The sequence below is a fragment of the Rhynchophorus ferrugineus genome, unplaced genomic scaffold (genome assembly GCF_030347505.1).
Source record: "Rhynchophorus ferrugineus isolate W39M unplaced genomic scaffold, kcgeb_rfMv2 rfM3, whole genome shotgun sequence".
Lineage (NCBI taxonomy): Eukaryota > Metazoa > Arthropoda > Insecta > Coleoptera > Curculionidae > Rhynchophorus > Rhynchophorus ferrugineus.
The window spans coordinates 34,688,544-34,706,222 of record NW_027472582.1 but is presented as its reverse complement, the minus strand read 5'-3'; the positions used below and the strand labels follow the sequence as shown (position 1 = coordinate 34,706,222).

The window sequence follows — 17,679 nt, the reverse complement described above, 5'->3', positions numbered from 1 at the left end:
GATAATGACATGTGACACGTCAAATTTAGGTTAAAGCATATATTTGGGAGTGTAATGTTTATTTATCGAAAATATATTCCATAGTACAAAAATGTTCAAGAAGTTAAAAGAAAAAATTACCGAAGAAGTCAAAATCAGCCCACAAAGATTTCAGCAATTAACTCAAAGTGTTAGTGAGAAATTGCAAGGTAGCAATTCTACTGATGATAATTTCTTTTCAATAGGTGAAGATGGTAAATATGTTTTATTAAAATTAATTTGGTGTGATGATTTTTTTCTATTTCGCTGTAGATGCAAACATCTCAAGTGCAAGCACTGTTGATCAAGGATTTTCAAGTGTAACTCTGGTTTCTCCTTCTGCAGAAGACAAAATGCGACGTAGTTCTGTATCATCACTAGCTAGTGATATATCATTTTTACCAAGATACGAAAGTAGTAATATATACCATCTGCAGGTAAGTTTTTATATACAGTGGGCTTCAAATAATCTTCATTCAGGAAAATGTTCATAGTCTGACTTAGATGTGTCTGCTAGTGAAATTGAAGATAATGTATCACAATCCTCATCAAATGTTGGACGTGTTTCAAAAGAGCAGTTATATTCGGCATACAAGAAATCACAAATGCATTACCATAAATATAGGGGTAGATACACAGATTTGGCACGTCATTATAAAGAATTAGAAAGAGAAATTTCAAAAATGAAGGTAACAATTGTAATCAAAATATTCATTAATAACTTGATAATTAATTATATGTTTTAGTCTGTATTAGTTGATACACAAGATAAAGCAATTAGAAGAGTTACAGAACTTAAAGAACAATGTGTACTTGAACAAAAAGCAAAGGCCCATTTAGAAAGTGCATTACGTGATGAACTTGATGAAAAACAAATGAAAATACAATCTTTGCAGACCAAAATTAATTTATTACAAGGAAAAAATAGCTCAGAAACATTAATGGAGTTAGAAAAAGCAAATATAGATATAAATCAGACAGACCCTGAAAAATTAGAACAATTAACTAAATATTTGAATGATGCAAGAACTGAAATAGAAGATCTTAACAGTAAAATTCATGAGTATAAGGCTAATACAATAGTATTCCAAAGTAAAGAGCAGGAGTATAAAAACAAAATTAGTTCTTTAGAGAATGACATTATAAGCTTTTCAGATAGGTAAACTTTATTCCTTAATTTTTCAACTCTACATATAATTTTTGTTACAGAGAAAAGGAAAACAACATAAAATTAGCTGAAAATAAAATGGAATTGCATAATGAGCTCTTAAGTAAAGATTCTGAAATTAATCATTTGAAGAAAGAGATTGATATTTTAAAAGTTAATGTAAATATACAAGATAAAGACGGAAAATCTACAAAACTAGAGAACTTGCAAATACAAAACAATAAGCTTATTGAAAAAGTTGAAACATTAATGCAAAAATGCAATGGGCTTGAAAATGAATTGCTTAAAGTAGAAAAATATAGGATGGACATTAAAGAATTAACAGAACAAAATATAAGTTTGAGTAAACGGCTGGAGGAAAACAAAGACATTCAAAATAACTTGAATAAAATTACAGTAGAAAACAATAATTTACAGGACTATATTAGTAATTTAAAACAGGGTTTAAATAATGTCCAGGAAAATTTAAAGAAGTTAGTTAAACATGTTTTTATTAAACTCAAAGTTTTTTATGCAAATTTAATTTATATTTATATGTTTAATATTATAAATTTTATTTATATTATATATTTGCTATAAGAGTATTTCAAATAGTTAAAATGGGACATTAAGATATACTTAGTCATATTGCAGTAAAAAATACCTTATATTTCTTTAATGTTTTTAATTTTATTTATTAATATAATTTAATTACTAATATTATTGAGTTATTCTGTTTTGCAATATGTGTTTCCTTGTAGTCTCTTTGAATGTATATTCAATCTAAAATTCATTAAAAGATTGCAATTCTAGTTTATTTTTTGTATGAAAAAAAAACACTACATTTGAAGCACTATTATTATATATTTTAGGTTGAATGAAGACAAAATTAACTTACTTCAGACAATTGAACACAATAAAATTGAATATGAAGCAGAAGTAGAAATGATAAGAGAAAATGCCAAAAAGGGTTTATTTCAGCTTGAAAACCATATTTCAAGCAAATTACAGAAAGAGTTTAAACAACAAGAAAGTCTATTAAAAAAAGAATTTGCAAAAAAAATTGCTGAAATATCTTTAAATAATGATACAATAAAAGAAGTTCACATGAAATTAATAGATAAAGAAAATAACATTGAAATCATTACAAATGAACTAGAATGTCTAAGAGAAAAATTGTTACTGAAAGAAAATAATTTTGCTGATTTAGAGAAGAATCATTTAGAATTAATAGAAGAGAGTAATAATTTAAGAAAAATTGTGGACAATTTAGAAAGACAGGCGACTGATGTTACCAATAAATATGAAATATCTCAGGAATATGCAAAGAAGTTTGAGGTATAATTTATCAAATTATAATTTTTAATGTAATATACCACTTTGAGATCGATGTTGCATTGTTGTAGGAAGAAATTGAACGTATACAAAAATTATGTAATGAAAAGGAGGAGAACAACATAAAATTAGCAAAAGAAATTTTAAAGCTAGAGAGTGCCAATTGCACTCTAATGGAAAAAGTGAGGTACTGAATTGTTTATATAACAATTACAGTTAAAATATAATTATATATATAAATATATATATAAACATGTATATAAATATATATATATATATATAAATATATATATATATATAAATATATATATATATATAAATATATATATATATAAATATATATATATAAACATATTTTTTTTTTTTTCAACAGGTTAGTAGAAGAAAAACAAGAACTGTTAGAAATGGAACCAACAGAAAATAATTTGTTGGAAATAAAAGTACAAACATTGGAACAAGAAAAATCACAACTTCTTGAAAGCTTTGAACAAGAAAGGAAAATGTTCAATCAAATGCTTCAAGAAAATAAAGAACTTAAAGTCAAAGATATTAAAATTGAAGAGTTAGAAATTGGAAACTATAAACTTCAGGAGAAAGTATTGAGATTAAAAGGTTATTTGAAGTCCAAGGAAGCTGAAATTGTGAAATTACATAAGGTTGGTTGATTTTAATATAAAGACTTATTTTATGATTACTTTTTTTAGACTAAACTGGATGCTGAACAAGAAATATTTAAACTTAATGAATGTATTAAAATATTAAGAGAACAGGAAGAAACTATCGAAATAGATAAAACAGAATGTAATCTTCTTCAGATTAAGGTGCAACAATTGGAAAATGAAAAAGAAAATTTAATAGAATCCTTTGAAAAAGAGAGGGATGTTTTTAACCAAACATTTCACCAGAAAAATATCGAGTTTGATCTTCATAAAGAAGAAATAATGAATGATAATGTTTCATTAGCAAAAGAGAATGTTGAATTAAAACATAGCTATGATGAAATAATACAAAAAGTTAGATTGATGGAGGAAAGGGAACAGGTAATTATTTTTCTAAAGTTAGTAACATACATACCCTATTTAAAATAATGTAGATAAATGCTCAAAAAATAAAATATTAATGATATCAAATACACTAATATTAACTTATTTAAATAACAACTTTTTATATACAATGATTGGTTCATTATTATTATTAGGTTGTGGAGTTAGACACATCGGAATGTAACTTATTAAAAGTCAAACTAGATCAACTAGAAAAAGAGAAGCAAGACATTCTTCAAGGATTTGAAATGGAGAGAGAAATGTTTAATAAGATTTTGGTGGAACACAAGGACCTCAAACTCAAAGAGGAACATATAAAGACTTTAGAGGAAAGCAATAAGCATTTAACAGAAAAACTTGCTGAATTTAAAGAATATTTAAAGAAAAAGGATGTTGATATTGTGGTATTACAAAAGGTATTACATACTAATTATGTTTCTGTCATTTATTTTACATATAACTTGTAGGTAAAGTTAATATTAGAAGAAGATGTGTCTCAGTTAAAAGAATCATTGAGAATACATCAAGAAAAAATTGAAGCATTACAAATTGAGGAAACAGAATGTAATTTATTAGAGATGAAACTTCAAGCACTTGAAGAAGAAAAGCAAAGACTTTTAGCTTCATTTGAAAGAGAAAGAAAGACCTTTGAAGACACTCCCGCGAAAAAGTCTAATTTTGAAAATAAAATTGAAAAATTAACTGAAGAAAATGTATTACTGACAAAACAATTGCATAAATTACGTAGCGATTATGAAAAGATCCAAGGTGAGATTATTATTGTTACATCTTTCAGTTAAATCAGGTTTTTCAATAAGGGTCGATGTTGAACCGGAATAAAACAAGTATAGTTTAAAAAATATATCATTTAAATGTCCTTTGAGAAATACATACTGATCCTGCACTCGCTTTGTTTGTGTCTTGATACAAGCGCAACAAAACAATAGTAATAAATTAATTTTTTAAATTAAAATTGTACTAAGCATATCTAATGTAAGGTGTAATTAAATAAAATTCAGGTGTCTGTGTTTGTCTAGCCATGAAATTGATATTAACCTTTGAATAATATTCAACTGTTTATTATAGACTCACATAACATAACACAGGCTACTGGCATCGACCCGCTCGTATTGAAAACCGTCATATTTTAAATATATTATAGCATTTTCGTTTCTTGGTTAACTTTTTTCAGAACAACACTCAGTTAAGATGAAAGAACAGGACGAAATCATAACCGGTTTACAAAAAGAAAATGATACTTTATCTTCAATAATTGATCGAAAAGAAGTTACAGTCAGTGAAAAATTGCAGTCAGTGAAATTACAATTACAAAAACAACAGGATGAAAATGCAGAGATTAAAAAAGAATTAGATATGCTTCAAAAAACATATAACAAAGAGAAATATGAGTCTTCACGCACTTTGGAAGCAAAAGATGATAAATTTAATGAAATAATAAATGCAAAAAATTCATTGGAAAAAGAGCTGGAGAAGAAAATAGAAGAGTTCGATTTTAAAAACAGGGAACTGAGTATTATTGAGCAACAATTTAGCATGCTCACGCAAGAGAGAGATAATCTTTTAACAGATAACAAAAAAGTAAAGCAAAAATTGGATGAAATGTATAAAGATCATGAATATTTACAAAGTTTATTGAAGCAAATAGAGGAATTAAACCAAACTAAAATGCAAAATGAGGTAATGTTAATTATTAATGAATTACTTGTAATTTAACTAAGTAATGTTATAGTTACTACAAGTAAAACATGATAAATTAAATCAGGAAATATCAGAGTTGGAACTTAGAGTAAATCAGCTTTCATCAGATAATAGGAATATTATTGAAGATAATGAAAAGTTAACAGTACAGTGTGAAGAATATAAAGCTAATAGCGAGTTTTTAGAGAATGAGAGAAAAGAAAACCAATTTAAATTAGAACAAGATAATGTGGCATTACAGGTAACTGATACATCATACAAATTAATAAAATATGATAATATATTTATTTATAGAAATATATTACCGAACTGACTGATAAATTAAGTAAATTGCAAGCAGACTATGAAACTTTAAATCAAACAACAGATATTAATGTTAATTCAGATTTAAGCACAATTAAAAAAGAATTTTATGAACTTAAAGAAAAATGTGATAATTTATTCATAGAAAATAGAAATATAAAATTGGAGTATGAAAAATTACAAGAACAGTGTGATAATTTTAGTAAAGTGAAAAAGGACTTAAATGATCAATTAGAAGAATTAAAGAGTCATTATAATGAATTATTAAATGAGAAACAACTATTGCAAGATGAAGTACAGGAATTAAAAATTTCTCCTCTTAATTTTAACAGCTCTAACAGTAGATTAGGTAAGTAAAGTTTATTAAAAAAATCATTCAAATAACATAATTTTGTTATGAAATGCAGTACATAACAACATAGTATAAAATTGTTAAATATTATTAACATAGACCATCTATTGGGTTATAAGACTTTGAAACAGCACCTGGAAATGTTTTTTAAATTATTATTGAGGGTTATTTATGGCAGTTACAGTTAAATGGCCGCAATGGTTAGTTTGACAGTAAAAACTTTGTTGTACATTGCTTGACTATTTATGACTAGCTGAAAGGGCATTTTTTAAAAATATATTAATTGTTCATGGGTTGTTGGAGTAACACTCGCTGTTAACATATCCCCTTTGAAAATTCCGTATAAAATATTGTTCAATTATAACCATGCGCTGAGTAAACCTTTCCAAAGAAATACGCTGCCTTGCAGCTGGCATGTGACGACATACTGTTACAACCCATATTGTCCAAGTCTAAACAATTTAATAACTCAGATTTAGAAAATCGTTCAGCATGTTTCTGAAGCGCACTCGACTTTTATCAGTACTCTTGAACTCAAATTCGATAGTTGTCGAATGTTTTGTATGAGAATTAGTGTCACCCAAGAAAGTAATTTTTCCACTATTTTTCAACTAATTCATACCGAGAACCTATAATCAAAATTATGGTTAAATAAACAAACAATCGGTCTTATGCATTATTGTCTTCACATAAAAGCAACTAATTCAGTTGTAATTGATAATAATCGATATTTTTGGTTTAATATGTATACGTATACATTCAACAGCAGAAGAATTCTTTCGGCTGTGCACTTCGAATGAATATGCAGATAGATGTTGTTATCCACAAGTATACAGCTTCCATATAATTTCTGCAGCACTCTTCTTTATTTTGAAATACTGTTTAAAATATTTTCCAAACTTGTTCAAGAAGAAAACAATTTCCTGCAGCCTGAGTTGTTTGAAATGTTATGCATGTTGTCAATGGCAATATCAATAACAGACACTTAAAAACATATGGTCCGCCCTGTAAAAATCATCTTTTATAGAATTTTATTTTATTATACTTTTTAATGCTAAATGATTTTAATAATATATAGAAAATATGTTTGTTAAGTCTACTTGGTTAAAATTAATATTTACTTTTAGACAATCTAAATTTAATTAAACAAGAAACAGTACTAAATGCCATACCACATGGAAGTGGCGCAGATACTGAAGTATTACAAAGAGAAATTAACAATTTGAACGATAAACTAGTGCAGTACAAATCACTTGATGTAACAAATCAAAGTTCAATAGAATTTTATGAAAATGAATTACAAAAAATGAAAAATAAAAATGAAAAGTTAAATAGAAAACTAGATGAGACGTTGGTTACATTAAATCACTGTGCTGAATTGTCCAGTTCAACAGAAATTGAATATTTAAGAAATGTCTTGTATAATTATATGTTAGGCAAGGAGAGTTTGGTATTAGCAAGAGTTATTGCTGCTGTTTGTAAATTTGACTCTAATCAAACTGAAGCTGTGTTGCAGAAGGAACAACAGAAACAAACATTGGTAAGAATGTTATTAAATTAAGTAAAATTAATAGGATAGTGTGATAATTAAATTTGAATTATTGAAAGGGCATTGTAATTGTAGTTAGATGGAATGCCAAAAGTATAAAGTTGATCTATAGGAATTAAACATAAGTGTTTGCTTTATCAATATCAACTGCTTTTATGCAATCAGAGTCTTTACATAGTTGGAATGAGAATGTAATGTTACATTTTGTTTTAGCTTGGCCAGTTAGGTCTTCTCTAGCAGCTACAGAATTAGTGTAAGACTACACTTGTACCCTGCCATATAACACCTCATCTAATTAATATTTATTTTGCAAACGAAAAGACAAAAGTGACCGTTACGTCTGTTCAAAAGAATAAAGTATTTTTACATTTAATGATATATTTTTCACATTAATTAATTAACCCTGATATATATATATATATATATATATATATATATATATATATATATATATATATATATATATATATGTATATTTCAAATATGAAATATACTATATGTAAATACTTTTACTAATATGGGTTTTGGTATTTTGTATATACTAAAAACTTAAATTTATTACAAATATATTACTAATGTAGTGATTATTTGTTTTAATAAATATTTAGTGCTATGAGTAATAACAACAGGTCATAAAGGAATATTTAATGGATTAACCATAATATAAAAAATAATACTATTATTTAAAAATACATATTTAGTATTGATCTGTTGTTATATTTGATATTAGATTAAATAAGCTTTTTATTGTAAAGTTAACCTGAAATTGATTGTACACACATTGTTTTTATTTTTTTACTTTTATTACACTGAGTGGGAGCCTATTTTATTTTTTGAAATATATTTTGTTCATTATCTCTAGTGTAAAATGTATTACTGAAATGTTTTATTTCTAATTATTAGAATATTTTAAAAAAAGTATACTATAATGTAAAAAAGATGTTATATTCCATAAGTCAATATTGATAATATTAAATTCGAGAATTGTGACTTTTACATTCCCACTTTGAAGAGTATTTTATTTTTTGTATACTTTGTCAATCACATGTGAATATATTTGTATTTATTGGGAAAGTAATTTTAATATGTACATATTTTATTATTTTTTACTGTGTTAAACAGTCTCTCTGTACTTTGTTACAAATAAAACAAGATTTTATAAAAATTTAATTTCACTATTATTTTATTTAAAAAGCAACTATATAATTATACTAATACTCAATATAAAAATTAACAAAAAAGAACATAATACATAATGTGTTAAAAAATATGTATATAACTTCTAGATGTCACTATTTGGTATAAATCATTGTTGACCATTTGGATATATATGCTAAAAGTTAAATATGATCACAATAAAAATACTTAGAAAGTATCAATATTTAGTATGCTTATATTAATTATATGTACATTTAACATTTTATTCCAGTTTAATCTTATATATATATATTTATATATTGCTAGTTGAAATGTTTTAATTTAGACAATATATTAACTAATGAATATAGTGAATATTTTCAAGTTTTATTAAAAATATTATCTAAAAGTATATTCAATATATATTCACAGGAAATATTTTAGACATGAGTGGTTATATACCACTAATAAATAAGCTTTATATGGATTCAAAACCTTTTTAAAAACTCCTCAGATACAATTCTAGCTCTTGCATTGACAGCTAGTTTCATTTCTGAAATTTCTTTATCAATTTCTTCCATAAAGTGTATCACAAAATCAACAAGCTTATGTTTATACATTTGTTCTGTATGGAAGTTTGTTATCAAAAAACTTATATCATAACCTTCAATGGGTTTTCGTCTCAGAACTATAAAATTTTCAGCTCTCATCATCATGAATCTCATGAATTTTTTGCAGAGGATTTTTTCAATTTCATCAGCTTGTTTTACTGCAATACTAATACGGACTGAATTTACTGATGTCTCTATAAGAACCTAAAATAAATACAGATTCATATAATACAACTATTACTATTTTTACTAGTGGTTCCAATTAAGATATTGTATACCTTTTCTTTTTCATTTCTAGAAATGATAACAGGAGTGAGTAATAATTCTCTTGAACTTCTAACCTCAACTTCAGGCTTGTTATGTCTTTCTACTACTTGTGAACTAAAGTTATCTAGGCACATAGCAGCAGTAAGTGTATGGCGTACAGCTGTTAAATATGGCTTTAAAGTGGCGGACATAATATACAACTTTTTCGCTTTTTTAAAAACAAAATTGTTTTTTTCAGACACACCTTTCCGCCACCCGTCTGTTGTTTTGTTTGTGAAGTTGCCAAATATACCCTCTTCTTTTTAAAATCTTCTTTTCCCACTTTATGAGCTTTCCTACAGAATAGTGAATAAGTAAAATAATAATAAAACGCCAAAGTTTTGTTTACCAGCAGTACATAGGGATTAGTGATGTCGGTCGTGGAGAATATTATCGCATATAAAAAAATCGATATATAGATTACAATATATTTTAAAAAATATATTAATATATATTTGCAAATAAAAAGCATTTTAATATCAATATTTACTTCGTCACTAAAAGTTCGATACTCTCATTTACAACTATCGATATTTCTTAGATAAAAATATCGATATCTCGCTAAAAAAATGAAGGAAAAATATCAATTTAACCCTATATCGATATATTTTCGACATCACTAACAGTCGATGTGGTTAATTTTTTTTTCTATGGTTAAGGTTGAATTGATGTTAGTTATTAATATTTTATATTAACTTGAATAATTCATGTATTGTGTTGTAAATAAAGCAACTATTTATGTCATACTCTAAACTTTAAGTTATTATTATTATGATTATGATATACTCCCAAATTTAAAATCGAAATAATTAATCAAATATTTAATAACAAATATGGAATATTTAAAAAAATTACGCCAATTTGATGCCTACCCAAAAACACTGGAAGATGTTAGAATTCAAACTTTTGGGGGTGGAACTATTACAATAATCTCTATGATCATAATAAGTATTTTATTTTGGATGGAATTTATTAGTTATTTAACACCAAATATAACTGAAGAATTATTTGTTGATACTTCTAGGAGCCCAAACATAGAAATAACATTAGATTTAATTATTCCTAAGGTTTCCTGTGACTTTTTAGCTATTGATGCTATGGATTCATCCGGAGAACAGCATTTACAGGTATGTTTTCGAATTTTCTCTTTTTTAATTTTATAGCGTCTATATTTTACCAGATTGTTGATGATATTTCAAAAAGAAGATTAGATTTAACTGGTGCTCCGATAGCACCAGCAGAAAAAGTAAATATTACTGTAAATATTAAAAGTACTAATGAAACAGCCAATGAAGCAGCTGCAAATCAAACTGATTATTGTGGTAGCTGTTATGGTGCAAAAGATGGTTGTTGCAATACTTGTGAAGAAGTTAGAGAAGCTTATAGGTATACATATAATATTATTTTGTTAATTATAGATATGATGTGGAGATATTTGTAGACAGAAACGTTGGGCTTTAGATAGTATTGAAGATATTGAACAATGTAAAAAGGAAAAATTCAGTGAAAAATTGAAATTAGCATTTACGGAAGGTTGCCAAATCTATGGAACTTTACTTGTTAATAGGTAATTTTTTAAATATGTGTACTAACTCTATGTATATTTTAAAATTAACTGCATCATAATTTAAAAGTGGTATAATACATTTTTAAATATTATGAGCATTATATAATATTTTAATAATTACTAACTTATTTTATATAATTAATACAATTTTTATATTAGGGTGAGTGGAAGTTTTCATGTTGCACCTGGAAAGAGTTTTAGCATGAACCATCTGCATGTTCATGATGTTCAACCATTCTCATCAACAGAATTTAATATGACCCATAAAATTAATTGTGTTACTTTTGGTGGTGATATTAAAACTGGATCTCATAATTCATTAAAAGATGTGGATGGTATAGCTGAAGAAGGTATATTTTTAAAGTAATATAAATATATTGGTGTAATACTACTCTTGTTTGTGATGCAGGTGCAACAATGTTTCAATATTATATTAAGATTGTACCTACATCTTACATTAAATCAGATGGTACCATTATTTATAGCAATCAATATTCAGTGACAAAGCACCAGAAAACAGTTTCTTTATTAGCTGGAGAGTCAGGTAATTAAATTTATTATATACTGTAATAAATTTATTATTAAATATTTTCTAGGGATGCCAGGCATTTTTTTTCAGTATGAATTATCTCCATTAATGGTTAAATATACTGAACAAGAGAGATCTTTAGGTCATTTTTTAACAAATCTATGTGCAATTATTGGTGGAGTATACACAGTAGCTGGATTATTGGATACATTTCTTTACCATTCAATAAAAATCATTCAGAAGAAAATGGAGTTGGGGAAATTACACTGACCAAAATTTTCTTTGAAAATCGAAAAAAGTATTCTGTCTTGTCTATATATGTGATTTGTGACTATTTTTAATTTCATTTTTTAAAATCTATGGTGGCAAATATATATGCAAAATGTACATAAACAGAAAAAATATGTATGATAGGGGAAATATAGAAACTACACACTACAAAATCTATTTTATTATAATATACATCTTATTAAATGTATGCCTAATTTGTATCAATTTTAAAATTAAAAATATTAAATATTATTGTGTTTATAATTTTAGACCCTTGTATAGAATTCTTCATTAAAGATTTTTGAAGTGATGTACTCAGTAGGATAATTTAGTTCATTTTAAGTTTATATACTTTTGAATATACACATAATTTTGGTAAACATTTATTGCATTAATTTTTGGCCCGTTGCTCAACACTAACAATTTCGATGAATTGTTGAAAATACAAAAAACAATTTTTGTTTTTGCCTTAAGAATAATGGCTATAAAACAGTACTGTACTACTCTGTGTTACAATGGAACATTTTTTAGATGCTATCACTAATTAATCATAAAATATGTTACTTTTATCTTATTTAATATTAATTATTTATGTTTTAACCGAGTTATAGTATATATAAAGTTGTCTATACGTGTACTTCTAAAGGCGAATTTTGCTGGTTGCCTAACATTAGGGGTGTCTAGGCATAAGCTAAACAACTGGTTCTACTGAATATTATCTTTGTTTACAAACATATCCTTATAATTTTTACACCTAACCGATCCCTCATAGACTTGATAGTCTAAGGCAACAGTTGAGTTAATTCCTTGGTTAAAGGAGGAAGGCGTCCAATTCTTACGTAAACAATTCGAGCAAAATTAGAAAGTTGCGCCAACGATCACTTTTTTTCGGATTGAAAAATCAACATGGCGCTGAAAAACAAGTGTTGAGTGCTAATGCGATTATAAGATACGGTCTCGAGTAACATGGATTATTAGAAAACCGAGTGATGTTTAAGTGTAGATATAGTTTAGTTTTTGAACTAGGCCCTTGTACTTTTAGCAGGTAGGTCTTTGACCTCTAATGCAATTAAAGATGGCAATTTTTGTTATCAAAAAGAACATTGTTTTTATGTAAATTGCTGTTTCCAGATAGCATAGAGTGTCGGGAAATATTAAACTGTCGCAATGGCAGACAGTCAGGGGCAAACAGTTGAGTATCAATGGGCCTACTCTATTATGGACTCCAGCAGAGTCTCTACATTTTTAATATCAATGCTGCTCATAGTATATGGAAGTTTTCGTAGCTTAAACATGGAACAAGAAGCAAGAGATAGAGCACACAGTTCAACAAATTGCCTTTTAAATCCTTCTCAGACTGTTCAATCTGAAAACAATGTCCAAACACTGGATACTATGCATGCATTGTGTTTACCATTAGGAGCCAGCATATCACTACTGGTAATGTTCTTTTTCTTCGACTCCATGCAGATGCTATTTGCAATTTGTACAGCAAGTAAGTGTTACTATTATTTTGGATAGACTTCTATTATATTGAAATTATTTAATTTTATTTTTAATAATTTGATTAAAGAAAGCAGAACTTTATAAATGCCTACACTTTGTATATTATGTTATGGTTAATATTATAGTTCAGTTGTTCTAATTTGAATATTACAAATGAAATTAATTAAAAAAAAACTATACATATTATATGAGTTTATGACATTTTAAGTATTATTAGGATTTCAAAGAAATATTAATGTACTATAATATACTATGTCAGTTGAGATATTATTTTGATAATAGAGATGTTGTTCAAGTTTAACAATTAATGAATATATTAAGACCTAAATAGCTAGACTTTATATATTATCAAAAACTTTAATCAGGATCAATATTGGTTGTTCAATATTAAGTGTGCTAGTATTTAACAGTTCTTTTCTGACGAGGTTTCTTTATCATAATTATGGAAAGTGCTTGTTGGACCATGAACTTCAAGTACTATGAATTAAATAATGGTGGATTTTAGAAGAAATGGTATAAAAACAAAATTTTTAGAAAACACAGCTGAACCAAAAATCAATATTTTATTTAATTTATTATTTATAAAAAAGATGTAATCCTTTTACCTTTTATTTAATTAATTATTGAAAAAAACGTTAGTTTCATAAATATTTATAATTATATTAACAATTATAAATAGTTCATAAAAACTAAACAAAACAAAAAAATCACAAAATAATGAATATGTTGAATATGGGGGATATTTTAGATTAGCTTTGTACAACAGTGAGAAAATCAGATTTCATATTGCCACTTAGATTCTACGTATTACAGAATTTGTATGATAAAATATATTTGACTAGATTATTCAAACTTTTCATATTAATGATACTATTTAATCAATCATAAATCATATTTCTATTTTTCGCTTGTAATAAGATAAGAATATGTAACTCATTCATTCAATACAACTTCATTGTGAAATAATAATGTGGAAAGCGTAAAATGAAAAAAAAAATCTTTCAGACTTTGGCGCCGTTCCAGTCATAGAAAATGCTTATTATAAATTACATTAATAACAGTAATAGTAACCATTGTGGCTTTATTAATAATTCTGATTTATTAGTATATTATTACTATTTTGATATTGTATTTTGTTAGTATTAAATTCATATTAGACACATATTAAAGTACATTATAGGACCACTTGATAAAATTATAAAAATAGAAATAGCATACATTAGAATATGTTTATGATTTTACGTCATTAATTTTTTACCCCAGTATTGTCAGAGTTATCATCAGTCACTATCAATTATTGTTACCAATGGTAATTTTTTTCTATTTTAATATTTATAACAAGTTCTTCAAGACCTTTTACTATTTAAAATAATTTGTATTGTGATCTTATGTTTATTAAATTGCACAAAGGCGCATTAGGACAATGAACCGCGAAAATGTCTGAACGTTTTCTGCATAGTTAACTAATAAAACATGAGTTTTACAGTCATGGTGCTAGTATTTTTGACGGTAAAAATATTGATAAGTACGCAAATATTTGTGAATAATGTTAGATATGTATTTATTTTTAATAAATGTTAACAGAAGTATTTAAAAACTTTAATTGCATTCATTGCATCAATACATTTTTGAATTTTGAGATCAATTTAATTAATTTATTTAATAAGTTTATATTTGTTGATAAACCCTACAGCCAAATTAAAAGGCTGATTCAATTACTTTATTTTACATGGCATGTAACATATTAATGTTTATGTATATATATATATATATATATATATATATATATATATATATATATAGCCCTATATATGTATTTAAATAATATAAATTAAAATATTGATTATCTTAAAATTTATTTTATTACTTGGATCCAGTACGATATTACTGAGTCGAATGTTCAAACTGACATTTGATATATACGCCTTAATAATAAAAAATAATATGCTTTCCACTATAATGTCATGCCCTTTAATTCTCCTTTCGTATAATGATTTTCAGTTTTTAATGCACTACCTAAAAATATTCTTCAGCAAATTTACGCAAAGTAAGTAAGTAACATATATTAAATAGTATAGAAAATAATATTTTATGCGATTTAGAAGAAAATATTTCATATATTATAAATCCCTAGTGATTCAGTCATGTTATTATCATTATTTGCCTATTATACATGTTGAAACCAAATATATTCATTGACTTTATATTATTTTTGAACCCTTTGTTATCTTTTATTTTTTTACCGAAGCAGAGTGCAGTGCCGTTTTATTTAAGAGAATGTTGTTGAGAAGCGTACATTTTCGCTTGATAAAAAAAAACAAAAAGATGACATATTTTCCAATAATTATATATTCGTTGAAATAATTATATATCGATATTTTTTCCTCAATCGACATCCCTACGTTATAGGTTTCTGCTTAAGAGAAAGAAAAAAGCATATATGACGATTGACATTTTTCATAATTTCTAATTTTTTAATAGTTATAAAAAGTTACGCACTGAAGATTAGCATACAATTAAGGTTTCAATAAGAATTATTAAAAAAATGTTTAAAAGTTTTAAAATTTTAAAGTTTTAAATAACCAATTTATTCTACACAGGCTTAGCCGGGTGAATGATTGAAGATGATAATAAGTCTGCATATTATCAAATTTTTAAAACTTTCAAAACATATTAAAAAATTTTAGACCTGAGTACGCCTAATATTACACATCTTCGCTTGTTTTATGTAGAACATTTTATATCCCCTATTTTGCTAATGTAAAATATTCCATAATTGGAAATTCTTGAAAGGTATATTCTAATTTTAAGACTTTTTCAGTTACTTTTAAAGGACCTTTCTGATTTCGTTATAATATTATTTTTAAGGCATGTAATTAAATAGGATACATTATATGAAGCGAACTGTTCATCACCTTGCTAATTTTGACACAATTACATAAACGTTCTGTTAAGGTGAAAACAGTGTTCTTATAAGGACTAAGTTTCTTCTAACTTGGTTTGATTAATATTGGTATCTTTATAGTATATTTTTTGCATCTAATAATTTGAATAATATAATTGTAAATATTAATTTTAATTTTTTATGGTTACGATTAAATTGGAACCAGGATATTTTAATTAGATAAATAATTTTATATAATTATAATATATTGTATTATTATTTATAACTATTGAAATAACAGAGTTTCCCAAAAATAAAGTATTAGGCTTGGGATTAATTCGCAGCGTTTTTAATGAAAATTTATTATTTGAGACGAAAATATATCTGGTATTAGATATAGCCTTAAATTCTTAAATTTATCGGAACAAGAGTGGATGAGAAAATTTAATTCTTTGTTGATCATTATCAAGGCTATTAGGCATTTGCCTATTATTCATAAGCTGACACCCAATGAATTAGATAATTCTTGAAATATTTGACCTCACTCTTCTTCGAATAATCCTTCCAATTCTTCTTCTCTGAACTTAGTCAACTTACCCAATAAAACATGTCCATAAAATTTTTTTATAAAACTTTGTTTGGCAAACAGAATGTTCAAACATTTCGAACAATAATTACACACAGACACAACAAAGTTTTATAAAAAGTTTTTATGGACATGTTTTATTGGGTAAGTTGACTAAGTTCAGTGAAGAAGAATTGGAAGGATTATTCGAGGAAGAGTGAGGTCAAACATTTCAAGAATTATCTAATTCATTGGGTGTCATATACATATATATATATATATATATATATATATATATATATATATATATATATATATATATATATATATATATACATACAATATAAAACCAAAACCGACAATTGGTATATGACATTAGTTTTTAAAAGTGTATCATAATAAAAAGTTTTAATAAAACAACAAAAGTGATGAATGTCGATCATGTAATTTTAAGCTTTTATGATTCGGGCCTGTGTACACTGAATAATTCGTTTCCTTTCTACTCAATATATATTATCAGTCAATTAATAAATATTTTTATGCAGATATTGCAATGTAATTAGGTTATTATGGATATTTTTAGAAACGATAACGATTGTAAATGAATGGATGAACAGAAATTGTTCTATTGTTTTCAGAAAGAATGAGTGATGCAGCGTTAATGTTGTTTGCGAAATTTGATGGTTTCTGACCAACCGATTATTTTGAATAGCCATTGAACGTTCCCCATTAAAAGGAAAACACAAAAAACACAATAGAACTATTTAGATTTCATTTTGATTTCCATTATTTGACATCGGTTAGGTATTAGCTCTTATCTAATACAAATATATAGTCT

The 17,679-nt window shown here is 25.9% G+C and overlaps 4 protein-coding genes across 5 annotated transcripts in view; 3 read left to right on the top strand and 1 right to left on the bottom strand.

Moving 5' to 3' along the window:
* The first annotated feature begins 2 nt into the window (after nucleotides 1-2).
* On the top strand, nucleotides 3-8,635 carry Golgin245 (golgin subfamily A member Golgin-245). Its single transcript, XM_076399351.1, has 16 exons — nucleotides 3-233; nucleotides 292-455; nucleotides 513-707; nucleotides 765-1,177; nucleotides 1,228-1,659; nucleotides 2,038-2,503; nucleotides 2,572-2,687; nucleotides 2,874-3,156; nucleotides 3,205-3,540; nucleotides 3,699-3,959; nucleotides 4,011-4,311; nucleotides 4,736-5,241; nucleotides 5,294-5,503; nucleotides 5,557-5,914; nucleotides 7,045-7,457; nucleotides 7,680-8,635. Exons 1-16 carry the CDS (start codon nucleotides 92-94, stop codon nucleotides 7,701-7,703), a joined length of 4,620 nt encoding a protein of 1,539 aa, XP_076255466.1. The 5' UTR covers nucleotides 3-91; the 3' UTR covers nucleotides 7,704-8,635.
* On the bottom strand, nucleotides 8,621-9,779 carry Arpc4 (Actin-related protein 2/3 complex, subunit 4). Its single transcript, XM_076399355.1, has 2 exons — nucleotides 9,493-9,779; nucleotides 8,621-9,418 (listed from the first exon to the last, which is right to left on the bottom strand). Exons 1-2 carry the CDS (start codon nucleotides 9,670-9,672, stop codon nucleotides 9,092-9,094), a joined length of 507 nt encoding a protein of 168 aa, XP_076255470.1. The 5' UTR covers nucleotides 9,673-9,779; the 3' UTR covers nucleotides 8,621-9,091.
* Nucleotides 9,780-10,138: 359 nt separating this feature from the next.
* LOC143193263 (endoplasmic reticulum-Golgi intermediate compartment protein 3) lies at nucleotides 10,139-12,138 on the top strand. The gene is made up of 6 exons (XM_076399349.1): nucleotides 10,139-10,647; nucleotides 10,701-10,906; nucleotides 10,962-11,087; nucleotides 11,247-11,437; nucleotides 11,497-11,631; nucleotides 11,684-12,138. Exons 1-6 carry the CDS (start codon nucleotides 10,354-10,356, stop codon nucleotides 11,884-11,886), a joined length of 1,155 nt encoding a protein of 384 aa, XP_076255464.1. The 5' UTR covers nucleotides 10,139-10,353; the 3' UTR covers nucleotides 11,887-12,138.
* Nucleotides 12,139-12,534: 396 nt separating this feature from the next.
* SppL (signal peptide peptidase-like protein) overlaps nucleotides 12,535-17,679 on the top strand; it is a 38,557-nt gene continuing 33,412 nt past the window's right edge. Inside the window, exons 1-2 of one of the 2 annotated variants that reach the window (XM_076399350.1) lie at nucleotides 12,535-12,931; nucleotides 13,018-13,381. In XM_076399350.1, coding sequence (XP_076255465.1) covers nucleotides 13,054-13,381 — 328 coding nt within the window. In that variant the 5' untranslated portion in view covers nucleotides 12,535-12,931; nucleotides 13,018-13,053. The remainder of the gene's footprint in view (nucleotides 12,932-13,017; nucleotides 13,382-17,679) is intronic. The other variant, XR_013004975.1, reaches the window with a different exon arrangement.

Coding starts and splice junctions, on each gene's coding strand:
- Golgin245 (XM_076399351.1), top strand. CDS start 92: ATGTTCAAGAAGTTAAAAGAAAAAATTACCGAAGAAGTCAAAATCAGC. Junction 3,541..3,698: donor TGATGGAGGAAAGGGAACAG/GTAATTATTTTT, acceptor TATTATTATTAG/GTTGTGGAGTTAGACACATC. Junction 7,458..7,679: donor AACAACAGAAACAAACATTG/GTAAGAATGTTA, acceptor ATTTTGTTTTAG/CTTGGCCAGTTAGGTCTTCT.
- Arpc4 (XM_076399355.1), bottom strand. CDS start 9,672: ATGTCCGCCACTTTAAAGCCATATTTAACAGCTGTACGCCATACACTT. Junction 9,419..9,492: donor CTAGAAATGAAAAAGAAAAG/GTATACAATATC, acceptor TATTTATTTTAG/GTTCTTATAGAGACATCAGT.
- LOC143193263 (XM_076399349.1), top strand. CDS start 10,354: ATGGAATATTTAAAAAAATTACGCCAATTTGATGCCTACCCAAAAACA. Junction 11,438..11,496: donor GGATGGTATAGCTGAAGAAG/GTATATTTTTAA, acceptor TTTGTGATGCAG/GTGCAACAATGTTTCAATAT. Junction 11,632..11,683: donor TTTATTAGCTGGAGAGTCAG/GTAATTAAATTT, acceptor AATATTTTCTAG/GGATGCCAGGCATTTTTTTT.